The 26,024-nt window shown below is 54.7% G+C and overlaps 3 protein-coding genes across 8 annotated transcripts; all 3 read right to left on the reverse strand.

Annotated features, from left to right (window-relative positions):
- Positions 1-468: 468 nt before the first annotated feature.
- On the reverse strand, positions 469-5,184 carry PAQR7 (progestin and adipoQ receptor family member 7). Of its 3 annotated transcripts, none has more exons than XM_068417642.1 (3): positions 5,116-5,184; positions 3,235-3,607; positions 469-1,767 (listed from the first exon to the last, which is right to left on the reverse strand). In XM_068417642.1, the coding sequence occupies exon 3, from the start codon at positions 1,726-1,728 to the stop codon at positions 688-690; it is 1,041 nt and encodes a 346-aa protein (XP_068273743.1). In that variant the 5' UTR covers positions 1,729-1,767; positions 3,235-3,607; positions 5,116-5,184; the 3' UTR covers positions 469-687. The 3 variants fall into 3 exon arrangements, with proteins under 3 accessions (XP_068273743.1, XP_068273742.1, XP_068273744.1); XM_068417641.1 differs by lacking the exon at positions 5,116-5,184 and adding an exon at positions 4,199-4,297; XM_068417643.1 differs by lacking the exons at positions 3,235-3,607; positions 5,116-5,184 and adding an exon at positions 2,363-2,412.
- A 1,201-nt stretch (positions 5,185-6,385) lies between these two features.
- STMN1 (stathmin 1) lies at positions 6,386-10,728 on the reverse strand. Its single transcript, XM_068417646.1, has 5 exons — positions 10,705-10,728; positions 9,157-9,227; positions 8,236-8,408; positions 7,296-7,487; positions 6,386-6,896 (listed from the first exon to the last, which is right to left on the reverse strand). The coding sequence occupies exons 2-5, from the start codon at positions 9,167-9,169 to the stop codon at positions 6,828-6,830; spliced, it is 447 nt and encodes a 148-aa protein (XP_068273747.1). The 5' UTR covers positions 9,170-9,227; positions 10,705-10,728; the 3' UTR covers positions 6,386-6,827.
- A 10,335-nt stretch (positions 10,729-21,063) lies between these two features.
- PAFAH2 (platelet activating factor acetylhydrolase 2) lies at positions 21,064-25,361 on the reverse strand. 4 transcript variants are annotated; one of them, XM_068417639.1, is made up of 11 exons: positions 25,301-25,361; positions 24,442-24,547; positions 24,137-24,287; positions 23,819-23,915; positions 23,636-23,704; positions 23,413-23,527; positions 22,499-22,612; positions 22,122-22,213; positions 21,850-22,020; positions 21,591-21,739; positions 21,064-21,370 (listed from the first exon to the last, which is right to left on the reverse strand). In XM_068417639.1, exons 2-11 carry the CDS (start codon positions 24,529-24,531, stop codon positions 21,276-21,278), a joined length of 1,143 nt encoding a protein of 380 aa, XP_068273740.1. In that variant the 5' UTR covers positions 24,532-24,547; positions 25,301-25,361; the 3' UTR covers positions 21,064-21,275. The 4 variants fall into 4 exon arrangements, with proteins under 4 accessions (XP_068273740.1, XP_068273738.1, XP_068273739.1 ...); XM_068417637.1 differs by having other exon boundaries at positions 21,850-22,044; XM_068417638.1 differs by having other exon boundaries at positions 22,122-22,208; positions 22,491-22,612.
- Between the last annotated feature and the right edge of the window lie 663 nt (positions 25,362-26,024).

Below are 26,024 nucleotides of genomic sequence, written 5' to 3' on the forward strand. Positions count from 1 at the left end.
CCAGAGCAGGGCTGTGTGCTTGCAGCCATTGCAGCCAACACAGCAGAGCCTGTTTACAAGGCCTCACACCCCACAGAGGGTGCAGAGGTCTCTAGTATGGCCCTGGGGCTCAGCCTCCATCAACTCACCTGCAACCACACTCTGTCTCTCTTCTTACCGCATGCTCAAGGACAGGGTCCACGCCTTTCTCACACACAGGGCCCTGTCACTGCGTGGATAGCTCTGTACAACTCCCTAAGCCATATAAAAGGGACCTGAAATGATATTAAATAAATCTGCTGCCATTGTTGGTGGTTTATAGGAGCTCACCTCCCTCTGTTTCCATGGGTTAAATTGGGGGGCCAGATGACACCTCCTTACTTTTTTGCTGCAAGAACCTTTCCGAGCCCACCGCTGGTAGGGTACAGGGCTGCAGTGCTGACAACATTTTGTTCCAGTTGTTTATTCAGATGTGAATTAAACCAGGGCACCATTTTAAGAGCAAGCTGGAACTAATTCTGAATTAAAAATAAGCACAAAGAACAGCTCTTACTTCCCCTCCCTACAGAGAGCACTGCTGAGTAACAGTTCGCAAAGCATTTCATCCATCTCCTCCTTGAAGTTTGTGGCTGGATTCACACCAGCGTGGCCACAGCTCGCTGCAGATCAACCGTTTGGGTGAGCTCACCTACTTCCCCTTCGGGGCTCTTACTCTTCTTTGAAGCCCAGCTTGTTCTTCACCTTCCGGGCCATGTAAGCAGCTGTGAGGACAGAGCAGGTCACGGTGAAGAGGCAAAGGGCAGAGAAGTTGTGTGCTAAATCACCCTGCAGAGTGGAATAAATCTGTCGCCTGGACTCATAGTCCAACACCACCGCCTCGATCTGCGCCAGCGTGCAGAGTACAAGGCACACGTGAAAAATCTGATGGCCCTGCCCGAAGAAGTGACATTTCCCAGGGAACCACTTCTCGGGGTAAGGCTGTGAGAAAAAAAAGGCACCAATGAGGAAAAACAGCACTTGGCATTTGTGATACAGAAGGGCCGGGTCAGGCTGCTCGGAGGGCGGCGCGGTGTAGATGCGGTGGATCACGGGGCTGATGTCCAGCATGTACGCCAGGCCGGAGGGCAGCTCCTGGCAGAGCCAGCTCAGAAGGTGAGCAGACTGGTGGTACCGGTACTTGGCGTAGCAGGAACCGGCACAGGACAACCACGCTAACAGGACGGCCGCCGGCATGTAAAACCCCTTGATCTTCTCGTGCCAGCTTGGCTCGATGGCGTAGTAGTAGTGCACGAGAGCGCTGCCGTACTGGTAAATGGCGACCCCCACGTAGTCCATGAAGAAGAAGCTGTAGTGCCAGAACTCGGATTTGGCCTGCAGAAGGTGAGCGAGGGTGCTGAACGTCAGGTAGGTGATGGACGCCACAATGATGATGAGGAGGGGTTGGGCGTGCAGGTCCTGCCCGAAATCCACCCGCTGAGAGAGCTGCTGGAATCGCAGCAGCAGGATCAGCGCAGCCACCAGATGGGTCCAGACGTTGATGGCCTCGTTGTGCTGCTGGAAGAGCGTTGAGAAGTAATAGCGCCAGGTCTGCTGCACGGGCCGGTAGCCGGTGTGGATGTAGGGCTTCCAGAAGACCTTCGGCACCTCCGAGCTGCTGACGGTGGGAGGAGAGAGGGGGGCCAGCAGCTGAGGGACCTGCCGCACGTTGATGAAGAGGCGGCTGAGCTTTTCGGTGACCACTGTTGCCATGATGCAGCCGAACTCTGGGTCCCCGCCGCACCAAACCACCTTTGGGATGAAAAGAAAGTTTTGCTGCAGGGTTTAATGGTGGCTTTAACCAAAATAAATAAATAAATAAATAAATAAACACACAGGGGCCATTTGAATGCTTTGTCTGGTGTTTTTTTTTTTCCAAAGATACGTAAAATCATGTGTGACTGGAGAATGGTCTCTACAGCTGAAATAAAAGACTCACCAAAAATAGTAATAGGAAGGAGGCTGAAGGGAGATTTAAGAACCCTCGGGGTGCCCCACGCTGCACAGGCAACAGACTGGAGGAATATAGAGGTAGAGGATATGAGTGTGGGGTTAATTGACGCAATAATTAACACACCAGGACACATCAGTTCCTAGCTCAGCCCTTCCCAGCAGTCTGGGAGCTGCTAAACAAACTCAACATCCTAAACAAACTTCCCGCTCCAGGAGCAGCCCAGCTTTTCCCCCTTAAAAACCGTTTGCAGTATCTGTGTCTTCACAAACAACGACGAGCCACGTTCCCACAAGCAGCGGGACAACCCGCTCTGCCTCACGAGGGGGGCATTTGAGAACAGAAATAACTGTAACACCAGGAACAGAAGATGTAACTTCTGTGTTTAGTGTTTACCGTCTTTTTTCAGCTCCTGATTTTCCGTGCGGCTTTGCACAAAACCAGCTCAGCTCGAGTGGGTTCATCCTGTTGCATCACTGAGGTCCAGCAGCGTAATCTTTGCGAGCAAGCGTTCCCATATTTACATTTTGGAGCTGCTGTCCTTAGAGATAAAGGCAGCCTCGCTGGCTCGTTCTGCCTTTTCACGGCAGCCTTAAAAACATACTGAACACAACATGCTCGAAATGAGCCTTCGCCCCCTCTTTACCTGCTCTGGCTCAGACAAGTTCTGAAGAAAACAGCCTGACTCCCGTCCAGCTCCAGTGTTGATTTACACCTCGACTCCTGGCAAGCACAGTCATTTCAGGGACAGCTCAGACAGGAAAAGCTCTTCAAAGTTTGGGAGCAGGAGGAGGAGGGGATGGGACTGTTTATTTTCAAGATCTCTGTGATTTCCACATCAACATGGAGTAGATAGGGCTGTAACTCATGCCTGCCTGAAGCTGAGGAGCACAGATGCAGATAAAACCCGGCTGTTCGCTGCTCAGCTTCCCTCGTGAATGCCCTTTTTCCCACCTCGCCTGGTTAAAGAGGCCCCACGTCAAACACAACCAGCCTGACTGCAGGCAGCACCTCGCAGAGAGCAACCCTGGCCCTCACCTGGCCTCCTAAAGCCTCCCCTAACACTGCAACCTGCGCAGGCTGCCAGCGAAAAATTAACTTCATAAACCTCTTCCGGACTTGCAGCTACTGCGCTGAACTGAAACAACCTCGAGTCACGCCGGGGGGATGTGGGCAAAAGCAGAACTTCCCACGTTAAGCTATTTTGACCCAAATTCAGCGGGCAGTTTGGAAGAAAATGCTGCTTTTCGGATGCCCAGAGCACTTACCTCTGTGCCAGGGCTGCCGCTGCCCACAAGGACGCCCGGGTACGCGGGGAAGGGGCTCAGCTCCAGAGCACGTCTGACCCTGTCACGGCTGCCAGAAGACAAATTCCTGCCGGAAAAGCACCCCTGGTTCTGCGCAGGGAGACGCTGCAGTGAGAGCTGGGGCAAAAGCTGTGCTCAGAGCAGGCAGCACGAGGCAGGACACGGAGCAGCGTTTACGTCAGGTCCTTCAAAACTTGTTGGAGCAAGACTTAATTCGCAAAGCTCTTCCTAGGTATGAAGCCTTGAGCAACGCTCGGTTACGGACGGCACACATCCTGGGCAGCGCTGGAAATCATTAATCTGGCTCGTACTCCCAGTAACAACCTCCACATACCTACGGGGTATCAATACGTTGCCTCAAGCGCCTGCTATTTCCCAGGGAGCGTTTCCTTTCTCAAGCAGCATCCACCCATCCCGCTGAATTTTTTCTCAATGATACAGCCTCGGCCCCCAGCTGTTTACGCACCCGCTTGCTCCCCTACATACATCTGCATTTACCCTTCTCAAGCACAAATATGGTTCTTTTCAGTTACAATCGTTTTTTTCTCAGCACAGGCTCACCGAGCCCCCCGGTAGGTGCGAGCTGAGGGTGTTTTTGGGGTCCGGGCCCCCCCGCCCAGGCAGCCTCTCCCTCCTCCGGGCAGCGCAGCAGCACCAGCCCGGGGAAAATCCCCCCCGGGGGCAGCCAGGGACCGATCCCCCCCGGGGTGGGGGGCGCAGCTGGAAGTGAGGGTCGGTGGGGACCCTGCCCTCCCCTCCCGGTGCCCCGGCAGGTCCTGCTGTCCCCCCCCCGGGACACGCGGCCCCGGGGAGCTCCCCCCGGCCCCCCCAAGGCACCTGCTGAGCCCCCCGCAGCTCCGCTCCCCGCCGCCGGACCCGCCCCGGTCCTCCCCTTCCGCCGCCGGAGCCCCCCGTGCCCGCTCACCGCCGCGGCTCCACCGGGACGGACCCCGGTGCCCCACTCCCCTGCCCGGAGGGGGGGCGGCGGGGCTCTGCCCCCAGCCCAGCCCCTCTCTGCCGGCTCCAGCCCCCCGCAGCTCCCGCTGTCACCCGCTCACACGGAAATGAGCTCTGCAGCTTTTGTCTTTATTTTTTTTTTTAAAGCAACCTGGGCTCAGCCCAGCTTCCCCCACCCCAGAGGCCATTTTTTTCCCCGTTTCCTGTCTGAGCACCATTTCTGTGCCAGTTTCCCTTACTCCATTCTCCCATCACCATCCTATTTGCATCCCCAATCTCATCCCCACTCCTCAAAACCTCCATTCCCCCCCCCGCAGCCTTCAGCCGAACCAGACTCAGCTCAGACCCTGGGCATTAACCTTCAGTTAAGTGTAAAGCAGAGCTAAGACAAGGGAACAGAAGGCCCCGAGCTGAGATCTGGCACCTTCGGCAAGTCAGACTCACATTTCACGTCTCTTTGTGCTCTGAACACCGTTTGGGGTTTGGCAGGGCTGTTATCCTCCCACGCACACCTTGAAAACCCCCACATGGTACTCAGGATACTCGATCTTTTCTCAGCAGATAAATACATACATTAAAACAAACACCTGATTTTTTTGCTTGCTAATTAAGCTTGATCTTGTATATAGGATCTGATCCAGTGATCCCTCAAACCTCCGTTATGCAGTACTAGATATTCAAATTCAATTAAGGGGTTCAAGCCTTTGTCTCAGAGTTCAGCCCTGTATTCCCACCCTCCTCACCTCCCCAGGCAGGTCCCAACCCACATCCTTGTGCCCTCAGCTTACATGTTCCTACATTCCATTAAAAACCCCAAGCCTGCACTATGCCCCCACCCCAGAGGGGTGGCTGCTCCCCAGCAGGCAGAAGCAGGGTCTCTCTTACCTTAAATTATGAAGTATCGAAACACTTCTGAAAATCCTCCAGGGAAAGGATCTGATCCCAGCCTTCCCGTTCATCAAGCCTGGCTTTATCTCACTGTTCTTTCATTCAAACAGTGTGATGTCAGCTTTTGGTTAAGTACAACTCTGACGCAATCAAAAGCTGTAAGTGTGATACAGGAAAGCTTTCTAAACACAGTTCCTTCTTTAGCAAGCCCCAGAAGACAGGTCAAGTGGTCCAGGACTCAATTAGTCCCTTAAAAAAGAAATTCCCTACCAGCTCTTCCATCCTCAGAACATGTAAGCCTGTCACCTGGGCAGCGCCAGATGCTCCAGGTGTGGAGTCAACCTGAAAACAAACCTGGTAGCCAAAGTCTCAAGATCAACGACACAAAGGGAGGAAGACAGGACCGAGTGTGCCTCACTGAGCATTGGATACTTAACAGGAGCTGTGATAGCCCAAGGCTTCCCCGCTCCAGGATGCACTTACTAACACCGAGTACCTCACACCGAGGTGTTTATACTCATTAGGTGGCTCTTCACACACACCAATTGCAACCTTGTCTTTACCACAGAGTAGCACAAGTACCTGTGGATGCACAGGACACTCTCTGGATTAGTCTTAGAAGGTTTTGGGTTATTCTTTTAAGGCACCTGTAAAATACAGCCCTTCTGTAGCCCATCCACCGACAGAGCATCTCTCCTCAGAGCACAAGTACAGTCATATCCATTTCTCACACCCCAGCAAAACCAAAGACGATACACATCTCTTTGTGGGCAGGAGTTAATCTTCAGACTCACCCTGCAGCAGTGCAGACACCAAACCAAAAATAATTCCTATCCACAAACAGCACTTTCAATCCCAGCACAGGACAGGTTTCTGACTTTCACATTCTGACGCCGCAGGAAGCAGTACACAAGTCACCATTCAATAGCACAAGTCATCTTCTAGAAACCCTCACCAAAAAAAGGCTCAGACCAGTCATGTGGTAACAAGGCCTCATTTGTTGAAGGGTCAGCATCCCAAGGGAGGTGGTTCTGAACTCTTTTTAACAAAAACACACAACAGCTGACCACTGCTGAGGTGTCAGAACAAAGCTCCGATTGTAAAGCCAAGACAATGAGCGTGCTCGAGGGGAAAGGCAGTCAGGCAGCATGCCCACGGGTGAGGAAGAGGGCTCCTGCTGCAGACCTTTCTGCCCAGCACTGGGTAAGGATGCCTGCCACAGACCTTGGCCAAGTGATTTTGTTTCTTATGTCATTTTCCATAGTAATTCTCATGATAACAGCACTGTGCAGCTTTATTTAGTCACTCAGTTACAGCAGTATTTTAGCAGACTGGGACAAGTCAGATTTTTGAAGTGTAACAGCTATTGAGCATGGAACAGTATACTACATATTCCTTTCACAAACGTCTTACAGAGCTGATACAGTACTAGCCATCAACCCAGTAGCAAGAGCACTGGAGTAGAAAAGGATGCAACAAGAAGATAGCTACACTGGAAAGACAACACTTTAGAAAAAGTGAAACATGGAAGGTCTCCCCTCTAGCCCCCAAAGAAAAGTGTACAGTTTGGATCTAATCTTACAGTTCCACATCAGTTTCTAGAAACTTAAAAAAAATCAAAACAAAACCAAAACCAAAGATAAAACCACTGGCCAGTACAGTCTTTGGATATTTAGAGGAGGGGGAGAGAGTCGGTTTCCAGAACGAAGTCAGTCGGTTTCAGCCTCACCAGGGTCTTTGCCTTCTTTGTTCTTTCGAACCTCTTCAATATGCTTGTCCTGGAAGACAGCAGCAGGGAAGCAGTTAGCTGTCCAGGCACAGAGAGGCAGGGCTCCAGCTGGCACAGCAAGCCCCACTTGCCTCCCACCCCCCAGCCACTGCAGGAACCCGCGAGGGTGGGTTATTGACGTGGGCTACAGGGTGAAGCTCTGTAGGATAAAGCCAGATGCTGCTCTAACTCCACCCATCCCCCTCTCCCCCAAGAGGAGGATTTCTGCAAAGTCTTCTGCAGATTTAATAATCTTTCAAGATTAGACCACCCCAGACCTCCCAAGGATGTCCATCTATTCATAGCACCCCCCTCACCTGGCCATTTACTTCGCTTTATTTAGCCAGTTTTCAAAGGAAGAAGCGTGGATAAACTCTCTCCCAAAGGGGAACTGGGACTCCACACCCACCTTCTCCCTCAAGCGTTCCAGTTTAGCAGCCATTTGTGCCTCGCGGTTTTCTTTGTTAGCTTCCATTTTGTGGGTCAGCTTCTCCTCTGCCATTTTGCTGAAGTTGTTGTTCTCTTCAATCGCTTTCTGCAGCACCTCTTTTTCGTGCTCCCGCTTCTCAGCTAGCTGCTTCAAGACTTCCGCTTCATGAGACTAACGGAACAGAGGACGCACGCTTTGAACACAAAGCAGATGAACTACAGAGACAACTACAACAGAGTTGCTCACAGCTCCTGAGAGAAGAGATTTTTCTGCTATTTTACCAGAGCCCAGCATAACTTCATGATGCAGGACAAAGCTCCCTGGTGCTTCCTCCACCCACATTTCGCTATTACTAACCACCAGGAAAGTTAAGTTTCTGTCATTACTTGCAAATCTTATTAAAAGGGATTTTTCTGGAAAAAAGAACGTGGATTTTTACGTTAAACATCAACAGATCTTTCCTAGATCTTGCTTCTCAGAACGGTGAACCACTGTGATTTAGGTCACTTCAATTAGTAAGCCTCTGCACAGCCAAGGGCTCCAGCCTACGTCTCCAGACATCGTATTGGCAAACCTTCTCATTACAGATCCACCACTACATTTTCTAGGAGAACGTGAATCTGGTTATGATGTTGAACACAAGAAAAACAGCTTCTTCCTGAAAGAGCGTCCCCTCTCAGCTAAACATTTTCTCCCAGTTTTACAAGTGACCATTCCAGATCACTTTGGGAACAAAAACCGTGGCCTTGCAGACCATAACAAAGGTTCTTAAAAGTCCCAGAGATTCCCAAGTTCAATTAATATTCCATTTATCATTACAAACTGCTCACCACTTGTCCCAAGTAACAATTAAAAAAAAACCCTACACATCTTGCACAGACCCATTGAGCAGAGCTCACTTAAGCTGTTTCAAATTTACCTTACGTCTCTCTTCTGCTGCTTCCAACTTCTTCTGAATCTCTTCCAATGACACATCCTTCTTCTTTGGGGGAGAAAGGGGGAATTCTGGGACTGCTTCTTTTGAACGGGGACTGAGGATCAGCTCAAATGCCTGCCCGGAGGCACGCTTTTCCAGTTCCTTCACTTGAATATCTTGTAACACGGAAAAAAAAAAAAAAAAAACAACAAAGAAACAGTATTTTAAGCCAGGAACTGGCTTAGGTAACTTGAACAATAGCCTTCAGAAATTCAATGCCACAAAGCTCACTTAAGGAGACAGTTAGGATCTGAACTGATAGTTTTAAGCAGCAGCAGCACCATTCAAAAATGTGGCAAGCAATTTTGTTTGCAATTCTTCCTTGATATCACACTACCCAAGCGTCTGACATTTTATTTTAGCCTTTAATAACCAGGGTTGTGAAAACAAGTTTGTCAGTACTTCAAATGAAAACCCATTCTTTCTCCAACAACAAGCCCGAGGAAGAGTTTCGAGGCATTCCCCTAAGACCTGACACAGCCAAGAACTGAAACCAGTTTTCAAAGAAATACGTAAGCCAGCGTTCTCTCTTCCAACACCTCTGAGCAGGCACGTCAGCCCTGCACGGCACCGGCTGTAGCAGCACACCAGTTTTGATCACCAAGATGTCTCGATGATAGTCAGCTCTGCTAACGGAGCAGATGGCACGCAGATGAGCTGGGGCCCATCTGCTAACAGCCTCATCTGAGAGGGCTTTTGGTATGTTTCTACAAGCACTCGGTTTTAACAGCTTCTCCAAAGCAGCCTGGATATGGGAGGAAAGCATGGTGATGAGTTTATTTTACTATATTTGATTAAAAGATATTGCTGAGAAATTAATAGGGAAAAACCCCACAGAAGTATTTAATATATAATACTACATACCAGAAGTAGCCATGACCAAGAAAATACGACTCCAGAAGCCAACTCTGGGAGAGCTTCAATCGGTCGGATTCCTAGATAACAGAGACATGCCTTTGAACAGTAAGTACATTAATTTCATTTCTAACTCCTAATAAAAATTGCTAAACGTAGTTAGACCTGCTGAACAAAAGACAGGTTCCTGCAGTCAGTCTGTGGGGCTGAGGCTGACGCACATTGCTGGGAACAGCAGAGATGTTCTCAATTATCGGTGTTACAGATCTGTACGTACGACTGTATAGCCGGGCATTTTCAGTCCGTTTTACTCCACCGTAATTAACAAAGAATCCCATTTTACCATTAATTCAACAGCATACAGTGCTATAGATATTTCACCAATACTGCACATAGTAGACAGAGCTCTCTGAATTAAAATAGGGCGCACACCAGGACGGCTCCTGCTGCTACCAAAGGGTCTTAAATGCGGGCACCGAGCTCATTTTAAAAATTAAAATATTTGATTTTATTTGTGCAGCTGAAGCCGGATGCTGCACATCACAGCAGCCAGGGAGCAGGCACGCTGCCTAGCATCTCTTGTTATAGAGGGATGTAATTAAAAAGAGCCACAAAACGCTCTAAAAACCCCAAAAGGACTCTTTTTTCCCAGGTTTTAAGCTGACGATAAAGCGGGGGACGCCCACACGGGCGGCGCTAGGACCGCGCACCCACCCGTCCGCCGGCGGTACCGCCCCTCCCGCCGCCAACCAATAGCCGCCGAGGCCGCCGGGCGGCCGAGCGGAGGCCCCGCCCCCTCCCCGCACGCGCCCTCCTCACCGCACCGAATTCAAACCGCCGGGCAAGAGAAAGGGCGCGCGCGCGCCCGCGCGCGCGGGGGGCTCGGGGGAGGGCGGGGCCAACGGTAACATCCGGGCACCTGCCGCCCCCCACCGCAGGTGCGGGGCCCCCCGCCCCTATCCCGGGGTGAAGCGCGGGGGGGACACGGGACGGGACCCGCGCCCCCACCGCCACCGAGCGGGGCTCGACCGCGGGTCCCCGAGCTCGATGGCGTCGGGGAGCTGCCGCCCGGGCACCGCCCCTTCCCCACTAACAATGGCGGGGTCCTGTCAGGGACGGGAGGGGGGCGCCGCCGCCGCGAGTAGGGCGTCGCCCGCCGCCAGGACAATAGACACCCCCTTCCCCACCGGGATCGGGGGGCTGGAGGTGCCCCCCCGCCCATTGTCTGCCTTCCCTTTGTCACCGCAACGCCCGAGAAGCGGGCGGCGGGCGGCCACGCGACCCCCGCGAGGAAAAGGGACAAAGGGGGCAGGCGCGGGGCCCCCTCCCCGAGCGCCCGCGAAGCCCCCGGCCGCGCCGCTCGCCCTGACACCCCCCCTCAGACCCCCCCACTCCGCTGCAGCACCGGCCGCCCACCCCACGGAGCGCCGAACCTCCGTGGACCATCGCCCCCCCCCCGTCTTCTCAACACCCGAAGGGGCCGCGTTCGCCCGCCCCGATCCCGGGCGGCCCGCAGCCCCCCGCCCCGGTCCCGAGCAGCCGCCGCCGTGCACCCACCTGCGCGCTCCGCCGCTCCGGTCACACTCCGCTCCCGCCCGCCCCGCCGCGCACAAAAGCGCCAAACAATGGCACGTGACCCGCCCCGCCCCGCCCCCATTGGCCGAGCGCGCCGGCACGTGCCGCCCGCCACGGGGGGGGGGCCCAAGGCGGGGGGCGCGCGGACGCCCCCCCCCCACCTCCCGCCGCCGCCCGGTGCATGCCGGGAGATGCAGTCCGTTACGGGCGGGCGGGGGCGGCGAGCGGCGGCGACCCCCGCGGCCCGGCGGGGCCCGGGCGGAGGGTGCGGGACCTCGTCGCGACGCCCCTCGTCTCCGCGGGCCGCCCCGGGGCTGTGCGCCCCCCCCCCGGCCCGCTCTCCGCCCGCGCACGGGGGGTGGCAGGACTCCCTTTGTCTCCCACCCCGCTGGTGGGGAGGAGCGGGGCCCCGGTGCGGCCTCCGTTGGCCAGGGTTGCTCGTCTGCTCAGGGGCGTTTGGAGCGGAGCCGTGGCTCAGATGGTCACCTCGGGGCTGGCCACTTGCCTCGGGGCCACTGTCACCTCTGGGGGCCATGGCCACCTTACCTCAGGGCCATGGTCACCTCAGGGCCACTGTCACCTCTGGGGGCCATGGCCACTTACCTCAGGGCCATGGTCACCTCAGGACAATGGTCACCTCAAAGCCATGGTCACCTCAGGGCCCTTGGTCACCTCAGGGCCACAGCCACCTACCTCAGGGCTTTCAGTCACCTCAGCACTATGGTCACCTCAGGGCCGTGGCCACCTTACCTCCGGGCCATGGTCACCTCAGGACAATGGTCACCTCAGAGCCATGGTCACCTAAGAGCCATGGTCACCTCAGAGCCATGGTCACCTACCTCAGGGCCTTTGGTCACCTCAGGACCACGGTCGTCTCAGGGGCATCACCACTTACCTTGGGGCCACAGTCACATCGGGTCCATGGTCACCTACCTGAGGCCATGGTCACCTCAGGGACAGTCAGTTATCTCAGGGCCACAATAACCTCAGGGTTCTTGGTCATCATCAAGATGACCACCACGTTCCTTTGGGCACCTCAAGGCCACGTCCACCACAGGCCAACCCCAAAGAGGATCTGTGGGTCTGACAATGCATTGGCCCTGCAGCCCCTGGCAGTGTGTGGCAGTTGGGGGACAGCCACATAGCCACCCTCTCCGGGGGTGACACCAGCAAGTCAAAGCACGTCCAGAAAAGGCATCATTCACGCTGATCCCACAGTACGGACACGTAAAGACGATCCATCCTTGTCCTACGGGCACTGTGAGCAGTTCCCTCCCCAAGACAACGCTATTGCCAAGCGTAGATAAGTGCTTCGCTCACAAATGTGCTTTAAATGAACTCGCTGCCTTTCCGCATGTTCTGTTCAAACGGCTGCCGTGCCGTTCCTGCGGCAGTTTCCGTGCCACAGTCACTGGGGTTACACCAAGAGCCCATACGATGGCCGGGGAACGGCACAAACCTTCTGCCACGGTGCAAGCCCAGCCCAGCAGCCTCCATCCCCTGGATACCAAAGAAAGGACTTTTCTGAGGGGACCCACCCTTGTTGTGCACCCTCTTAAAAACAGGGATTTTGCATCAAAGAAAAAAAAAAAATCCTACCTTGAGGAAGGTTAATATTGTGACAGAAACGCATAAAGCTTTCAAAACAGAGATTATTTTAAACACTTGCCCTGTTTTTTGCTGATCTGACGTCTATTTCCATGGAAACCACATCCAGCCGCCGAGCTGCTAGAATTGGGAGAGGTTTGTGCTGGAGCGGCTCGCTGGGCATGGGAAGAGCCATTTTCCAGCAGCGTGGTAGAACCTTTATGTAGGGGTTGAAGGGATTTTGGATTCAAAATGGTTTGGCTGCTTGGCCCTTCAGGGTCGTGCCTGGGGCATTTGCTGGATTCCTGGCTCGATACCAGTGGTACACGCGTAGATATCACACAGGACACACGTGTTTTTAAACGAAACATCTTGAGTGCTTGGATTAAATGTTGCTGGAAGACAAAGCAGCCAAGAGACCGTGCCATCAGCCTGTGTTTTCCGTTATCATTTATTAATTAGCATCCGTGTAGATCAACAGTGTGTTGGATGCTTTAATATTAATGCCTTTTAGTAAAATCAAGGAGCTTATCCTGGGATGATGTCAGGATTTCCCAGAGGAAACAAGGCTTCCTGGGCTCGGGGCTTATTGTTTGGTACCTGTGTGACTGCCTTTAGTCAGTCCTCACCCCCCGGAGAGATGATGATGATGAAATATCATTTACTGCTTTTGAAGAAGGGATGGAGGCTGAGATAAAGCTACGAGTCATGCCGGGTTTGTTCTCAGCGCTTTCCAGCTTATTTCCTGGGCTTCTCACAGGAAAAAAAAAAAAAAAACAGAGAAAAAAAAATTAAAAGACCTGAATGTAACGTACCTTCCTTTGCAGATTGGCTTTAAAGCCAAAACCCATTTATTTCAGATAAGAACTCTCCTACGTAACACGGTTTATTGATGAGAGGCACTGAGCTGGTAATCAGATCTGGGATCTGTTCTCAGCTCTGGCATTTTCCACACCGTGTCCCTCAAGCTGAGACTCTTTAGCAACCCCTTTACAGCACCTGCCACAACTGGTTTCCATTTAAACCAAAATCTTTCGAGTATTATTGTGATACAAAGAGAAATACCAGCTCTTAGCAGCTGGAACAGCACGGAGACCATCTCATTTTTGGCCTCGTTGCAAGAGTGGTTTTATTTTTGGAACGTTTCATCAAACCCATTTGTTTACGTGGCGTTTATTTTTGCCCGATCTCAAGGAGAATGGAGTATATGAAAAGCTTTCATTTAATTTGCATTTGATTTGTGTTTATCAACACATTTACTGCGATAATAAACAGACCCTTCTTTCGTGGAGCCTCACAGCATGTGGCTGTGGTAGCTTTTGTCTACTGGATTCCTCATCACCAACAAGAGCTTTTTTTGCTATAATTCCATTTTTTTCCAAAAAAAAAAAAAGAGGAAGCTCAAGTGGGCTCGTTCTCAGCACAGAAAAAACACAAGGCCCCTCAGCTTCAGTTCAACAGGCTTTGCTCTCAGTGAAACACAGGAGTCAAGGTCTCATCCGGAGGACTCCTTGTATGTGTGAATTTAGGACGTGACGTGACCAGATTTAGCATAAACATTAAAGCGTCTCCTCTGATGTGCTTATCAAAACACCCCACAAAGAGACTGACATAATTAGGTGACAACTCAGCCCACGGCAGCTCTTTTAACTTGCAAAAATATTTAATCTCCAATAAGAAAATGTGCTTTCTGAGTCTTAAATTGCCACCCTTAAGCATCCGCAGTGGGTGGACTGACAGCTTGTTTGTTAACCAGAGGATGTTTTAAAGCACCTTTGTAAGTAATATTAGCAAGTATTTGCCAATACTGGTAACAGTCACTTCATTAGCAAAGTTCATTTTAAAACTAGAAATCCAATATACTATTTGACCCGAGTCAATCAGTTTAACTGATTTATTAAATAATCTGTTAGAGGAGACAGTCATGTGAAAGAAACCTGCACTCAGAGGGAGAGAGAAGGGCTAAAATATTTCTTTCTATCCATGTTTCTCACTCTTTGTATTAACCTTCAGCAAATCTTTCTCTTACCCATCTTCACGCTGGCTGTTCTGACGTGCTGCTGCCCGAGAAAGGTCTCACAAGGAAAATCGTGGCTGCAAAGGCCTCACTGATCTTCAGATAAAAATACATTTTAATCCAAATGCAGTCGAGGAGCCCACAGAAATGAAGAATAAAACAAGACTTTTAGGGAGTGTCTGCCTCACAGTGAAAGCTCTTCCACAGGCAATAAGTGTTTAAGGTAATTGATATTTGTTTACTGGAGGTGTTTAGGCTGATACTATATTTATGCTGAAAAACACCATTAAGAAAATGTTCCCTTCAGAACAAATTTGCACTTGCCGATGTGCTGTTGGAAATGATTTAATTTTTTCGAGTCAGACAGGGCGCCTGGCTTCTACTGCTGGTTTGTTTTTTTTGAGAAATTCACTCAAACTCACTTAATTCCTCCATGAAATGAGACAAGTAAAAGCACTCACCACAGATAGCGATTGCGCCTGCAGCAAGAGAGATGAAAATGTAAATTAATTGCTTTGATATTGGGGCAATACAACCCTAAAACATCATATTCAACGCTTCAAATGCAGTCACGGGACTGTGTTGCACGATATCTGAATACTATGGTGATGAGGGCTCTAAATAGAGTAGGAAAATAAGATAAGCTTCTAACGAACTAAAGACAAAGGCCCCAAAAGCACTCTGCTGGCCTGGCAAAAAATTCTCCAACACACTGAAATGGTGACAGACCCCAAAGCAAGGGCAGGGGCTGCAGTACCCACACATGGGCACCTTCACCCTAGCTGCAACCAGGACGCTGAACGAGATCTGGCCTTGCTCCTGAACAGTGAGCTCTGCCTTCGATTCACCCTGGGCAAAGGAACAGCAGAATCCCCTTCCCAGCTGGCTGGTAGATCTCCTGGCATGTTTTTCATTCTTTGTTTCCTAAGAAAATGAGGTTTTACATGATCGAACTACTGCTCTCTCTCTGACTAGTCTTCTCTCCCAGCTTTTAGCTTTGTGAGCCAGTCTCTGCCCCTCTGATAAATATGGCCAAGAGCTCAGTGACACGAATTCCACAAGTTTCTTGAAAACAGATGGCTGGGGAGAGGCAAGAGCGAGGAAAAGACTCCAGCACAAGCCCAACTATTATTAGAGACCAGAGACTTCACACCAGGGAGAACTATCACAGACACTCCCAACAGCGGGTACAATTTCAGAGCTGGTTGTTTTCTTTGCAGCACCAGCAGATCCTCCGAGACACTAATGTGCAGTTGTGCTCCCCCTGGGAGCTACGTGCCAAATATAAGGACAGATCTACGTGGATGCTGGCTCCCACCCCCACTATGTCCAGAAACATGCGATGAAAGCTGGCCCAAAGATCTCCTCACGTTGCTTCCCCCCATCCTGCCTCCCAACCGAGCCGGGAGCCTCGACCCATTTCTCTCCATCCTCGCTGCTTTTCCCTTTCTGCCCCCAACCCGAATCCACAAATTTGCATTTCCCATATGGAGCACCAAGAGCTTTGCTATTCAAGGAAGCCCATAAACAACTCGCTGCTGAGGGTTCAAAAATAACCACGCTGCACAGAGCTGCATCACCCAGCGATAGCGAGTGGCTGGGAGAGAAGCACGAAGAAAGGGTTTATGGGTTTGGGTTTTTTTTTTTTTGGTGTGTGAGCCAACTGGAGATGCACTAATTAGATTTCAAAAGTGTCAGAGTCAGCCCTGTCAGCTGGGATAGAGCAAAGGAGACAGCGTGATTTTGACAACCACATGGAATAGCAACGCATGGGGAAGCCATAAAATATTCAACACCCGTAGAAGATTCCAGTAGAGACGTTTGCTTTGGCTCTTTGAAAATGAAGTGGGGGGGGAAAGAAAAACGGGTATAGCACTAATTATTCCCCAGCTCCTAATTAGTTCCTTGAATTTAAAATATGGATTCATCTCTACCAGCAGCTCAGCAAGCCTATTGTGCTATTAATACTTCCCTGGCGTGATATAGTTAAAAATACTCCCACCCTTTCAAGACAAAATGTAGCTTGGAAGTGTCGCGATGGGAGGAGCTCAGGGATGGAAATCCTTTTAAAGGAATATGACTTCCCCGATGTCACATAAACAATATGAATGAGCTTGTCGCAGCCCCCGGGCTGAGCCTGTTCCCACTGAGGGCAAATTTGAAAATAATGCTCAACGCAGAGCTCTCAGGCCACTTGGTATCAAAGCATTTCTCTGACAAAATCGGTGATAGCCAAATAGTAACGGGTTTGATCCCTTTTTTCCCCCCACTCACTTGAGTTCATATATATATATAATATATATATATATATATCTCTCAATATATATATTAAAAGAAAAAAGACCAGACACATCCACTGCGGCCGTGAGAACAGGCGAACAAAGCCAGCCTTTCTGGAGGAAAAACACATCTCTGTCTTGTATGCAGCAAACCAGCAAACTGCTGCCGTACGCTAAAATCAATACTGGGAGAGACACGCTTGTGTTGTGATCGCCAACGTTAAGTGCTTCATTTTAATTAAAAACAAAAAAAACAACAAAAAAAAACCAACCCAGGCCTTGCACGATGAACGTCGTCAGAGAGCCGCTGTCAAGGTGAGGAGATTAAAGCATCCTGAACCTGGTGGGTTGGGGGGAGCCAGTGCCACCGTGTCACCCAGGGAGGGGTGCTGACGTAGCCAAAGGGTTAAAAAGGAGGATGTGGGACATTTGGGGGTCTCCTCCTTGTGCAGCCCCCTGCTCTGCCCCACCACCACGCCTGGGTGCAAAGCGGGAGCTGGCATCCACGGGGCTGAGCTCAGCCTGTCCTTCCTAAAACAAAGGAAATCTGGATGCTGACCAAACCTGATCCCTCCAACCTGTTTCAAGGGCTTTTTCAGAGCAGCCTGGAACTAGAGAGACCTCGCACAGCCCCTTCTCTCCTCCAGCACCTCAGTTTCCCTTCTCAGTCCTTTTTTTCCCTCATTTATTCATCTCTAGAGTCAACACGAGATCTTGATGCTGCTGGCTGAGAGAACAGGAGCCCTCTTGGCCTGTGGTGTTGCATTTTGAAGGCCAGGGAACTCATCAAGCACCACATCTCCCAGCACAGGAGGAACTGATGCTCGGGAAGATGACAAAGTTGAGCTGAATCCCTCGTGACTGCGAGCATCTGGGGCTTTCAGCTCAAGGCAGCCTGGAAGACGATGAGTTAGATGATAACAATTCACTTTGGAGATTAAGAAACTCTGTTTTTCTTCAGAACTTCACCCAGAGCAAAGTTTTGATTTGACAATAGAAAAATCAACATAAAAACAAGCATATACTCACCAAAGGAGTCTAAGGAGCTCTGCTCAAGAGGGTGCTGCCCGGGTTGGGGTTAGGAGCGGGGTCAGCACTGCACCTCCAGCTGCGCTGGTCTTCGGGGCTGGTATCGCAGCCCACGGCTGGACACCGAGCCCCTCTACCAGGTTCCCACTGCACATGCTGGGCTCAGCATGCAGGGCCGTGGACCTGTATCAGCTGTCGTGAATCCAGGCCTTAGTATTTTCCTTAAAAATACAAGACAAAGGCAAAAAAAAACCCCACGACAGTAAGTGTTAACTGTAATTACAAGGAGGTTTTAACACATGTCTCAATTTGCATTAATTAAACCAACAGGGAAGATTCAATTGAGTAAATGAGGGTTTTTTTCTCCTAAGCAGCAGCAAACGCTGCGGCAGGCTGGAGCTGGTGACTCCAGTTTGCTGTGTGCACGTGGGATGGGGAAGGATCTGCAGGCTGGAAGGGGCTTCCCAGGAGGGAGGGAGCCGCAGGCAGGACGAGCTGGGGGTGGGCAGGATGAGAGGAAGACTCTCAGCTCTCAGATACTAACAGCTCAAAGCCAGGTCTGCGCTGACACTGTCGGATTTCAGCCCAGAGAGTGGAAAGCTTTGAAGGCGAAGCCAGTTGGAGAGCGGAGGTTGCTCTGTGGAGATAAGCCGTGGGGAAGAGGAATGCGTCCATTCACACCCCAGCCATGCTGCGAGCACAGCTGTGAGGGGAATATAAATGGGCAGCTTGCGTGTTTTTTTTTTTATTTTTAAAGCCACTGGTTTGAATATTAAAGGAGATCAGACACCCTGAAGTGCTTGGCTGGAAGTGGGCTCCTTCCAACGCACAACCCTCCCGGGCCGGGGACGGCTGGGCTGCCCTGGGCACCAACTGCCCCGAGGTAACGGAGTCGGTGTTTCCTTCCCACGTCCCTGAGAAGCAAAGTCCCTCCGTGGATAAAACACGGGGGATCTACGGATATAAACCCCAGCCATTCCAGATTCGAACCCGAACCTCTGCGTTGTAAGGACGCGTTGGCTGGGGGCTGGTGCCGGCGGGCTGCGGTGACAGTTTGCTGGCCAGGCTAACCCTCAGCTCCTGCTTTTTTGCCAGAAAACCTTCCAGCGTGGCACAGGCAAGCCTGGAGCAGCCCAAAGACCAGAGGGCTCTCCCCTCTGGTCGCTGGCACGGACGGGTGGCAGGGAGTGATGCTCTGTCCCTGCCCATGGCTGGGGAACGCTGGCTCCAGAGCTGCCCCAGCCCCTTTCTTCCCGACTCTCAGACCCAGCAAAGCAATCCAAGCAAGCTGGGATGTGGGGAAAACACCTTCCTTGCGTGCTACGCCGGGGATTTGTGCCGCGTCTTTCACACACGCTGCCTCTGGCCTCGAGGCTGGAGCATGTAATGGGGATCGGGAGGAAAGTGCTGCTTGTAAGGGAGCCTGATTGAAGAGATGGCTCCGGGCTGGATTTTAAAGCAGATGCAGTGAGCCAGTGAAGTGGGAAAACACTCAGGGAGGGCTCCCGCACCACCACATCCCACAGAGAGAAGAGAGGGGCTGACGGAGAGGAGGAAAGAGGGTGTCTGCCCTGCCCAAGTGACCCCAGGGCTTCTTGAATTTTCCTCTTTCTTCTGGCAGGGTTTTCCTCCAGAGGCACAGAGACAATTGGGAACGTGGTCCTGGGCATAGAGGCCGGGTCCGGAGCGGGGAGCAAAGGGATGCAGGGCCAGGCAGAAGGAGCTTCCCCGCTCCCCCAGCCCCACGGGCACTGGGGATGGGAATAAGCAGCTTTCTGTGAACCGAAGGGTTAATGAATGTCAGAGTCACCCTCTGAGCACAGCAGGTTTCTGCCACCCCCTTCCCTAAAGCCTTTACATAAGAGTCTTGCAGAATTTATAGCCTGCTTCAGCTGTGCCGCACCGGAGCCACGGCCGGGCTGCTCCCCTCGAGCTGCCAGCGCAGATCCCCGGCCCTGCTAATTCGGGGAGGAAAATGGGATTTGATTTCTGCACCAGTCACTGTCTCTCACTGTTAAAAACGGGACCTGACGGGCTCATCGCGTGCATCGACCTTGAATGTCCCCCACCCACCCTCAGCACCCCAACACAGCGGTCCTGAGCCTCCCTGGGTTGTCACATCCCAGCCTGCTCCCAGGGCTAAAGGTGCTGGTTTAGGTGTAAAAAAATTAAAAAAAAATATATCTGGAAGCCTCAAAAGCACCAGGGTCTCACAATCCTGTTCACATCAGTCCTTTATGTCACTGGAGAGCAGAGGAGACGTTGAAAGATGTCCTCTCTGCTGCTGCGCAGTGCTGTGCCATCCCCCCAAGGCCATCCCGGAGCATCCTCAGCCCCAGGACTCGCCCTGACTAACAGAGGCTGGGGGCCACCAGCCAGGCGAGGACATGGCTGTCACGGTGACACAAACACCTTGGGCACCGGAGGAGTGAGATGCTGCTTTTCCATTCCCCTTTCTACCCCTTGGGGAAGGGTTTTCTGGCACCTGTGTCACCCACTGTCACTGGGTGAGGAATAGTACGTGCCACCCAAACCCCCTTCTCCTCCAGCCTCGGCACCCCAGGAAATCCTGCTTCTGTGCAGCCCTGGGCGCCGGCGTCTGCAGCAGCTTCTCTCTGCGATGGCAGGAGGGGAAGCAGAGCCCGGGCTGCCGCTGCCGTCCCCCCATGCGTCCCCCAGCAGGAATGCCGCGCTGGCGGCGGGGACAATGCGAAAGCAGATGGTGAGGCCGGAGCCCGACGTCCCCAGCAGCTGCCAAGGCGGCGTGTCCAGGATTGCCTGTGCCAGCCAGGACCCTGGGGAGGGTCTCCGGAGGGGTAAATCCATGCAGCTCCGCCGGCTTCAGCCCTTCCTGGGCGTGGCTGAGGGTCAGACCCCCCTTAAGAAGCTCCCCTTGCTCCAACGTCTCTGGTGTTGCCCAGGAAGGTGCTGTAGGTTCTGCCAAAGCGCCTCACTCCCCCCGCCAGCCTGTCCCTGTGCCTGCAGCGTGTTCACACCTGCGTTGCCCTTCACGCTGCAAAACCAGGCTGGGCTGGTTTCCTTCTGTCCCCGGGGCTGATCTCAGTCCCCGTTTCACACCCCTGCGCTGCTGGGGTGCTCAGAGATCCTTCCAGCCAGCCCCTTGCTTCAAACCATCCTCTTTTTCCCCCCCGATTTTAGGCGTGGAGTCAGCAATCCGGCCAGCTTCCCAGGACGACGATAGGATTTTCCTTACCTTTGTGCCCGGAGCCCCTGATGCTGCATCTCTTTGCGCCAGTTCTTTTGGCTGTGGTTGAACCACCCTCAACCCATGGCGAACGCACCCCCCTGCCAGATGTGCCACAGCTGCAGCAGATCCAGCCAGGCCCAGCGAGGGATCGATGCCCACCTACCCTCTGCGTGCAAGGAGGGTGCCCAAGCGACAGCCAGCTCAGTCTTTGTCCCCGGAGATTTTATTCCCTTAGCCCCACGCCCTCGGGCAGGGAGGGCTCTCCTGGCACACTCACTGAGCACCCTGGCCACCAGCCGTCCTACGAGCACAGTCCCCGTGTCCTGCTGTCCCCACGGCTCCTCCTGCCCTTCTTGGCTCCTGCACGGCTCATTTCGGACAACGAGCATCCGCGTTCCCGGTACCCGGCTCACACCAGCGACCTCGGAGCACGCTACAGGCTGGAGCGGCAGAACGGTGCTTCGGGAACAACCGCGTTGCCAATGCCTTCAAGGAGGTTGTCCCATCGATCGAAATCCTCTTCCAGGTCTGCACGGGGCAGAGATGGTGACGGGGTTACTACAGCGAGTATCAGCCCGGCTCCCGGCGTAACGGAGGAGCAGCCACTGGACCCCTTTGCTTTGTGCAACGGGGTGGGAAGCACCAAACCCAAGCGCAGGGAAGCAGCGGCCGCCCCGCAGCCCCCCGCGAGCCCGGGAGCTCTCGTGCCCTCCCGAGCCCCCGAGGTGCCCTCCACCCCGCGCCGTACCGAGATGCTTTTGCAGGAAGGCCAGAGCCGCCCGGCTGGTGATGTCCAGACCCTTGTAGGGGTCGAGGGTCCCCCTCGCACCGAAGATGCGGCTGATGAGCTTCCCGGTGAGAAAGGTGAAGTCGGTCTGGCTCTGGTGCACGGATCCCCTGGGATGGGGAAGCGATCTGCTTCAGGGGGAGCTGGGGAGAGGTTCTCCTCCCAGGACACAGCTCATAGGGGCTCCCAGGAGGGTGGGTGGCCCCAGCCCCTCACTCACAGGATGGTTATAATCTTCGTCTGGCTGTTTCTGGAGCTCAGCCTCTTCATTTTGGCGACGCTTTCTGGTGTCTGGAACTTCTCGGTGTTGATGAAGAGCACGGGCTTGGGCACCTCCGGGTACAGTGCGTTCTCCAGGGGGAACATCCAGGCGTCGAGGGCCACCGCGCACCTGCAGCGGGATGGATGCCCGGCGCTGCCGCCCACGCCATGGCTTCCCTTCCCACCAGGGTGACCCACACGTCCCCAGAGCTTCCCACAGCTCCTCCTTACCTGAAGCTGGGCTCTTTCACCAAGGCCAGCACCGCTGTCACCCCGCCGAAGGAATGGCCCATGACGGCGACTTTGGTCAGGTCAATGCTGTCCTGCAAAAAGGAGAAGGCTGAGGAGCCTGTGCCCAAACCTCGCTGCAGAAGGTCCCTAATTAGGGAAGAAAAAGCCAAGGGAAGAAGATCAGCAAAGCCCCACGGCTCTGCCCTCTGTGAGGGAGAAGCTGGGATGTGGAAGGCTTGGCCCTGCACAGACCCTGCTCGTCCCAGGAGGAAAAGTCTCACACAACAAGGACTGATCCTGCCAGCAAAGGGCTCCCGGCCCCCCCATCAGCCAAACAACTCCTCGGCTGGTCCTTCAGCACAGACTGACCCAGGTACCTTCAGCACGGAGAGATCAAAGTCCTGGTGAAGGACGTTCAGGACAGATTTACCGCTGCTGATGTCCTCGAAGAGCCGGAGCGCTCGCACGCATTCCTCCGCTCTCTGATGAACCTGGGAGCGAGAGTTGCCCCTTCCCCAGTTAACCCAGCTCCTCCACGCCACAAATTTGGGGCCAGATCCTCCCTCCGACGTCCCTCCACACTCATCCCTCTAAACCTGCAGCGCTCAGACACAACCTTTCCCTCTATTTCTAATTTATTTCTCATTCAACCTCAACATTTATGCTCATGGGTTCATCTTTATAGGAAAACTGTTTCCCTTGTTTGTGCAATGCACCAGCAGGCACAGAAACAAGAGGCTGGGAGGTGATTTGAGACTGCCAAAAGCCCCTCCAACCACCGCGTTTCCTAGAGAGCTTTTCTACGACAAATCTTGATGTTGTCCTTTTAAATGAGGCAGAAATGAGCAGGGGGGAACCTGGCTCAGCAGGAAACCTTCCTGCTCCCCAGCAAGCAGCTGTCCGGGGTAATCGTGGAGAGACAAAAATCAGAGTGTGAACAAACCCAGCAGCCAGCCCGGAGCCTCGCCAGCCTGCGCCGTTGGGCTGGGCAGAAAGCCCGGTTCTCCCCAGGGTGTGGGTGACGTTAAAGCATCCGGGGATGTGGCAAAGCCCAGCCCAGCTCCTGCCGGGGCCAGCTGGAGCCGGACACAGAAACCCCCATGAAAACAGGTTGAACAGATTTTTTCTCAGCTTACAAGAAGCTCAGCATCACGGCGGTGCGGGTCTGGGAAGGGCAGGGGATGGAGACCCCGGGGATGGGGGTCTCTCCCATGCCATCCCCTTTTTTCCCATGCCCAGGAGGGATTTCACACCTCCCAGGTCGCCCACCCTTAACCTCCCACGCTGGTACCTGCTTGTTTCGGAAATAAAACTCCTTCTGCCCTTGGGGCACCCGTTGGTAGGGGATCCACTCCTCTCCGCCAGCCTCCGCCGTGCAGAAATACGTCGCGGAGGCAGAACGGTCCCTGCGGCGGCAGGAGGGCACGCGGCCGTGTGGCAGGCGGCTCCGTGGGGCACGGCGCCCTGCCAGCCCCATCACGGCGGCCGAATTCAGCGGGGACCGGGGCACCCACCTGTGCTCCAGCGCCGCCACCGCCAAGCCCCAGGACGCCAGCTCCGAGCAGACCGAGGAGTACAGGGTCCTGCGAGGGAGCGGGGTCAGGGCTGAGGCCACGGTGGGCACAGGACACTCGTGTCCCCATCCCGGCTCCAGCCCGGGGCTCAGCACCCCCAGCCCCGCTCGGGGCTCACCCTACCGAAAGGCTCCCAGGCCATGGGAAAAGATGATCAGCGGGTACCCGCTGCTGCTGGGCTTGAAAGGCCCGTTCCAGCTCACGGGCACTCGGCAGGAGCCTGCGGGGGAGAGAAAGTCCCCAGGAAAAAGAGGGGACAACGGGCAGCGGGGTGATGCTGCTGCTGCAGCGGGTCCTTGCCCGGCCCCGTCCCTGCCTGAAGCATCCACCCTGCTGCCCCGAGCGCAGGTGAGGGGCTTGGTGGCCTCAAAGCCGGCTGAGGAAGTGGGTCCCTAAGGAATGGGGGGGGGACGGGGGACGCGGTGCCCACCACCCCCTTACCGAGGGTGACGCTGAGCAGGGGCGCGCACCAGCGGCGGCTGCGCTGGGCGAAGTCGGCCAGGCCCCCGCAGTACTCGTAGCGCGGGATCCAGAGCGGCCGCTCGGCCCCTGCCCGGGGCAGGCAGGGGTAGAAGAGGCGGAGGAAGAGCCCCTGGGGGGGAGAGGGGAAGGAGGGGACGCAGTGGGGACAGCACGGAGCAGCGGTGGCCTCGGCGAGCTTGGCTCTTGCAAAACCCAGCTGGCTGCAGCCACCCTGCTGGGTGTGGAAGCCTGTCCCCGTCCCCGTCCCCGTCCCCGTCCCGTACCTGCCGCGTGTGTCCCACCATGACATCGGTGCAGCCCACCTCGTGAGGCCCCTTCGCCAGGGGCAGCGCCAGCGACGGTGTCCCCCCCATGCTGCCACGGCTGAGCCTACGCGGAGGCGCGGGGTCAGAGTCCGTCCCCCGCCCAGGGGACCCTGACTCGGTCCCTCCTCCTTCCCTCGCCCCTCTCCCGTTCCCAGCAGCCCCCCAGCACCACACCAGCAGCGAGAAACGAGGCTCCCAGTTCCCCCCACACCCCAAATTCCCACAGGCTGGGGGGAGGCAGCACGGCCCGAGCCCACAGCGTGGGGCTGGCGCAGGGGACGTGCGAGCGAGGGGTCAGTGCGGGGCTGGCGTGGCCGCCCACGGCCCCGAGCACCCACGGGAGCCCCTGCGGACACGCGGGGGACAGAGCCCGGCACCCCCCGGCGCAGAACTACAGCTCCCAGCAGCCCCCGGAGCTGGGGAACCACAACTCCCAGCATGGCCCTCCACTGGGACTGCACCTCCCAGTATGCACTGGGATCCCAGACTACACCTCCCAGTATCCCCAGCTGAACTACAGATCCCAGTGCTTCCCAGTGCCCGTCTCCCGGCGGCCTCCCCAAAGCCCTCAGTGCTCCCCCAGTCCTCCCAGTTACCATCGCAGCTCCCAGTGCTCCCTCCAGCTTCCAGTGCTTCCCAGTGCTACCCCCAGCTCCCAGTGCCCCCCCCAGCTCCCCTAGCAGCTCCCAGTGCCCCTCCCAAGCTCCCAGGGCTCCCCGAGCTCCCAGTTTCCCTCTGTGCCCCCCAGCTCCCAGCACTCCCACCCCAACACCCAGTATCCCCCATTCCCCGTTTCCCCAGTGCCCCCCGCACTCACCAGTGCACAGGGTCACAGCTCCCAGCGCACACCAGTGCGCCCAGCACTACAGCTCCCAGTGCCACCCGTGCACGTGGACTACAGCTCCCAGTAGCCACCAGTACAGGACACACCTCCCAGTGCCCCAATGCAAAACCACAGTTCCCAGTGTCCCCAGTGCATAATCACAGCTCCCAGTGCTCCCAGTGCAAAATCACAGCTCGCAGTGCCACCAATGTGAGATGCAGCTCCCAGTCCCACCAGTGCAAATCACAGCCCCCAGTGCGGGACACAACCCCATTCCCCCCATCGCAGCCGTGGCCCCTCCATGGGGTGCTGTGGGGGGCCGTGCCCATCACCAGCACCCTGACCTCGGGGCTGCCCTGTCTGCGCCCCAGACGGGTTCCTGCCCCCCCAGGGCTGGGGACTGTCCCCATGTGCCCCCCCCAGTCCCTTAGAGCCCCCAGAGGTGCCCCGGGGTTCCCGCTGCTCGTCCCCACGTCCCCTGTCCTTTGGTTAATCCTCTTTCCGCAGCTCAGGCCCCCGATAATCCCCCTCCGCGGCCGGGGATTAACTCCCCACGGGGCCCCGCAAATAAATATCCAAAGATTTGGTAAAAAACCATCCCTACCGAGCTGCCACGCACGCAGCCCCGTGCCGGGCTCCCCAGCGTGGTCCCCTGGGTGCACGGGGAAACTGAGGCACGGGCTGGGCACCGAATGGGGCCCTGGCGCTGCCACTCCGT

This window comes from Nyctibius grandis, chromosome 24 (assembly GCF_013368605.1).
Source record: "Nyctibius grandis isolate bNycGra1 chromosome 24, bNycGra1.pri, whole genome shotgun sequence".
In the NCBI taxonomy this organism is placed as follows: Eukaryota; Metazoa; Chordata; class Aves; order Nyctibiiformes; family Nyctibiidae; genus Nyctibius; species Nyctibius grandis.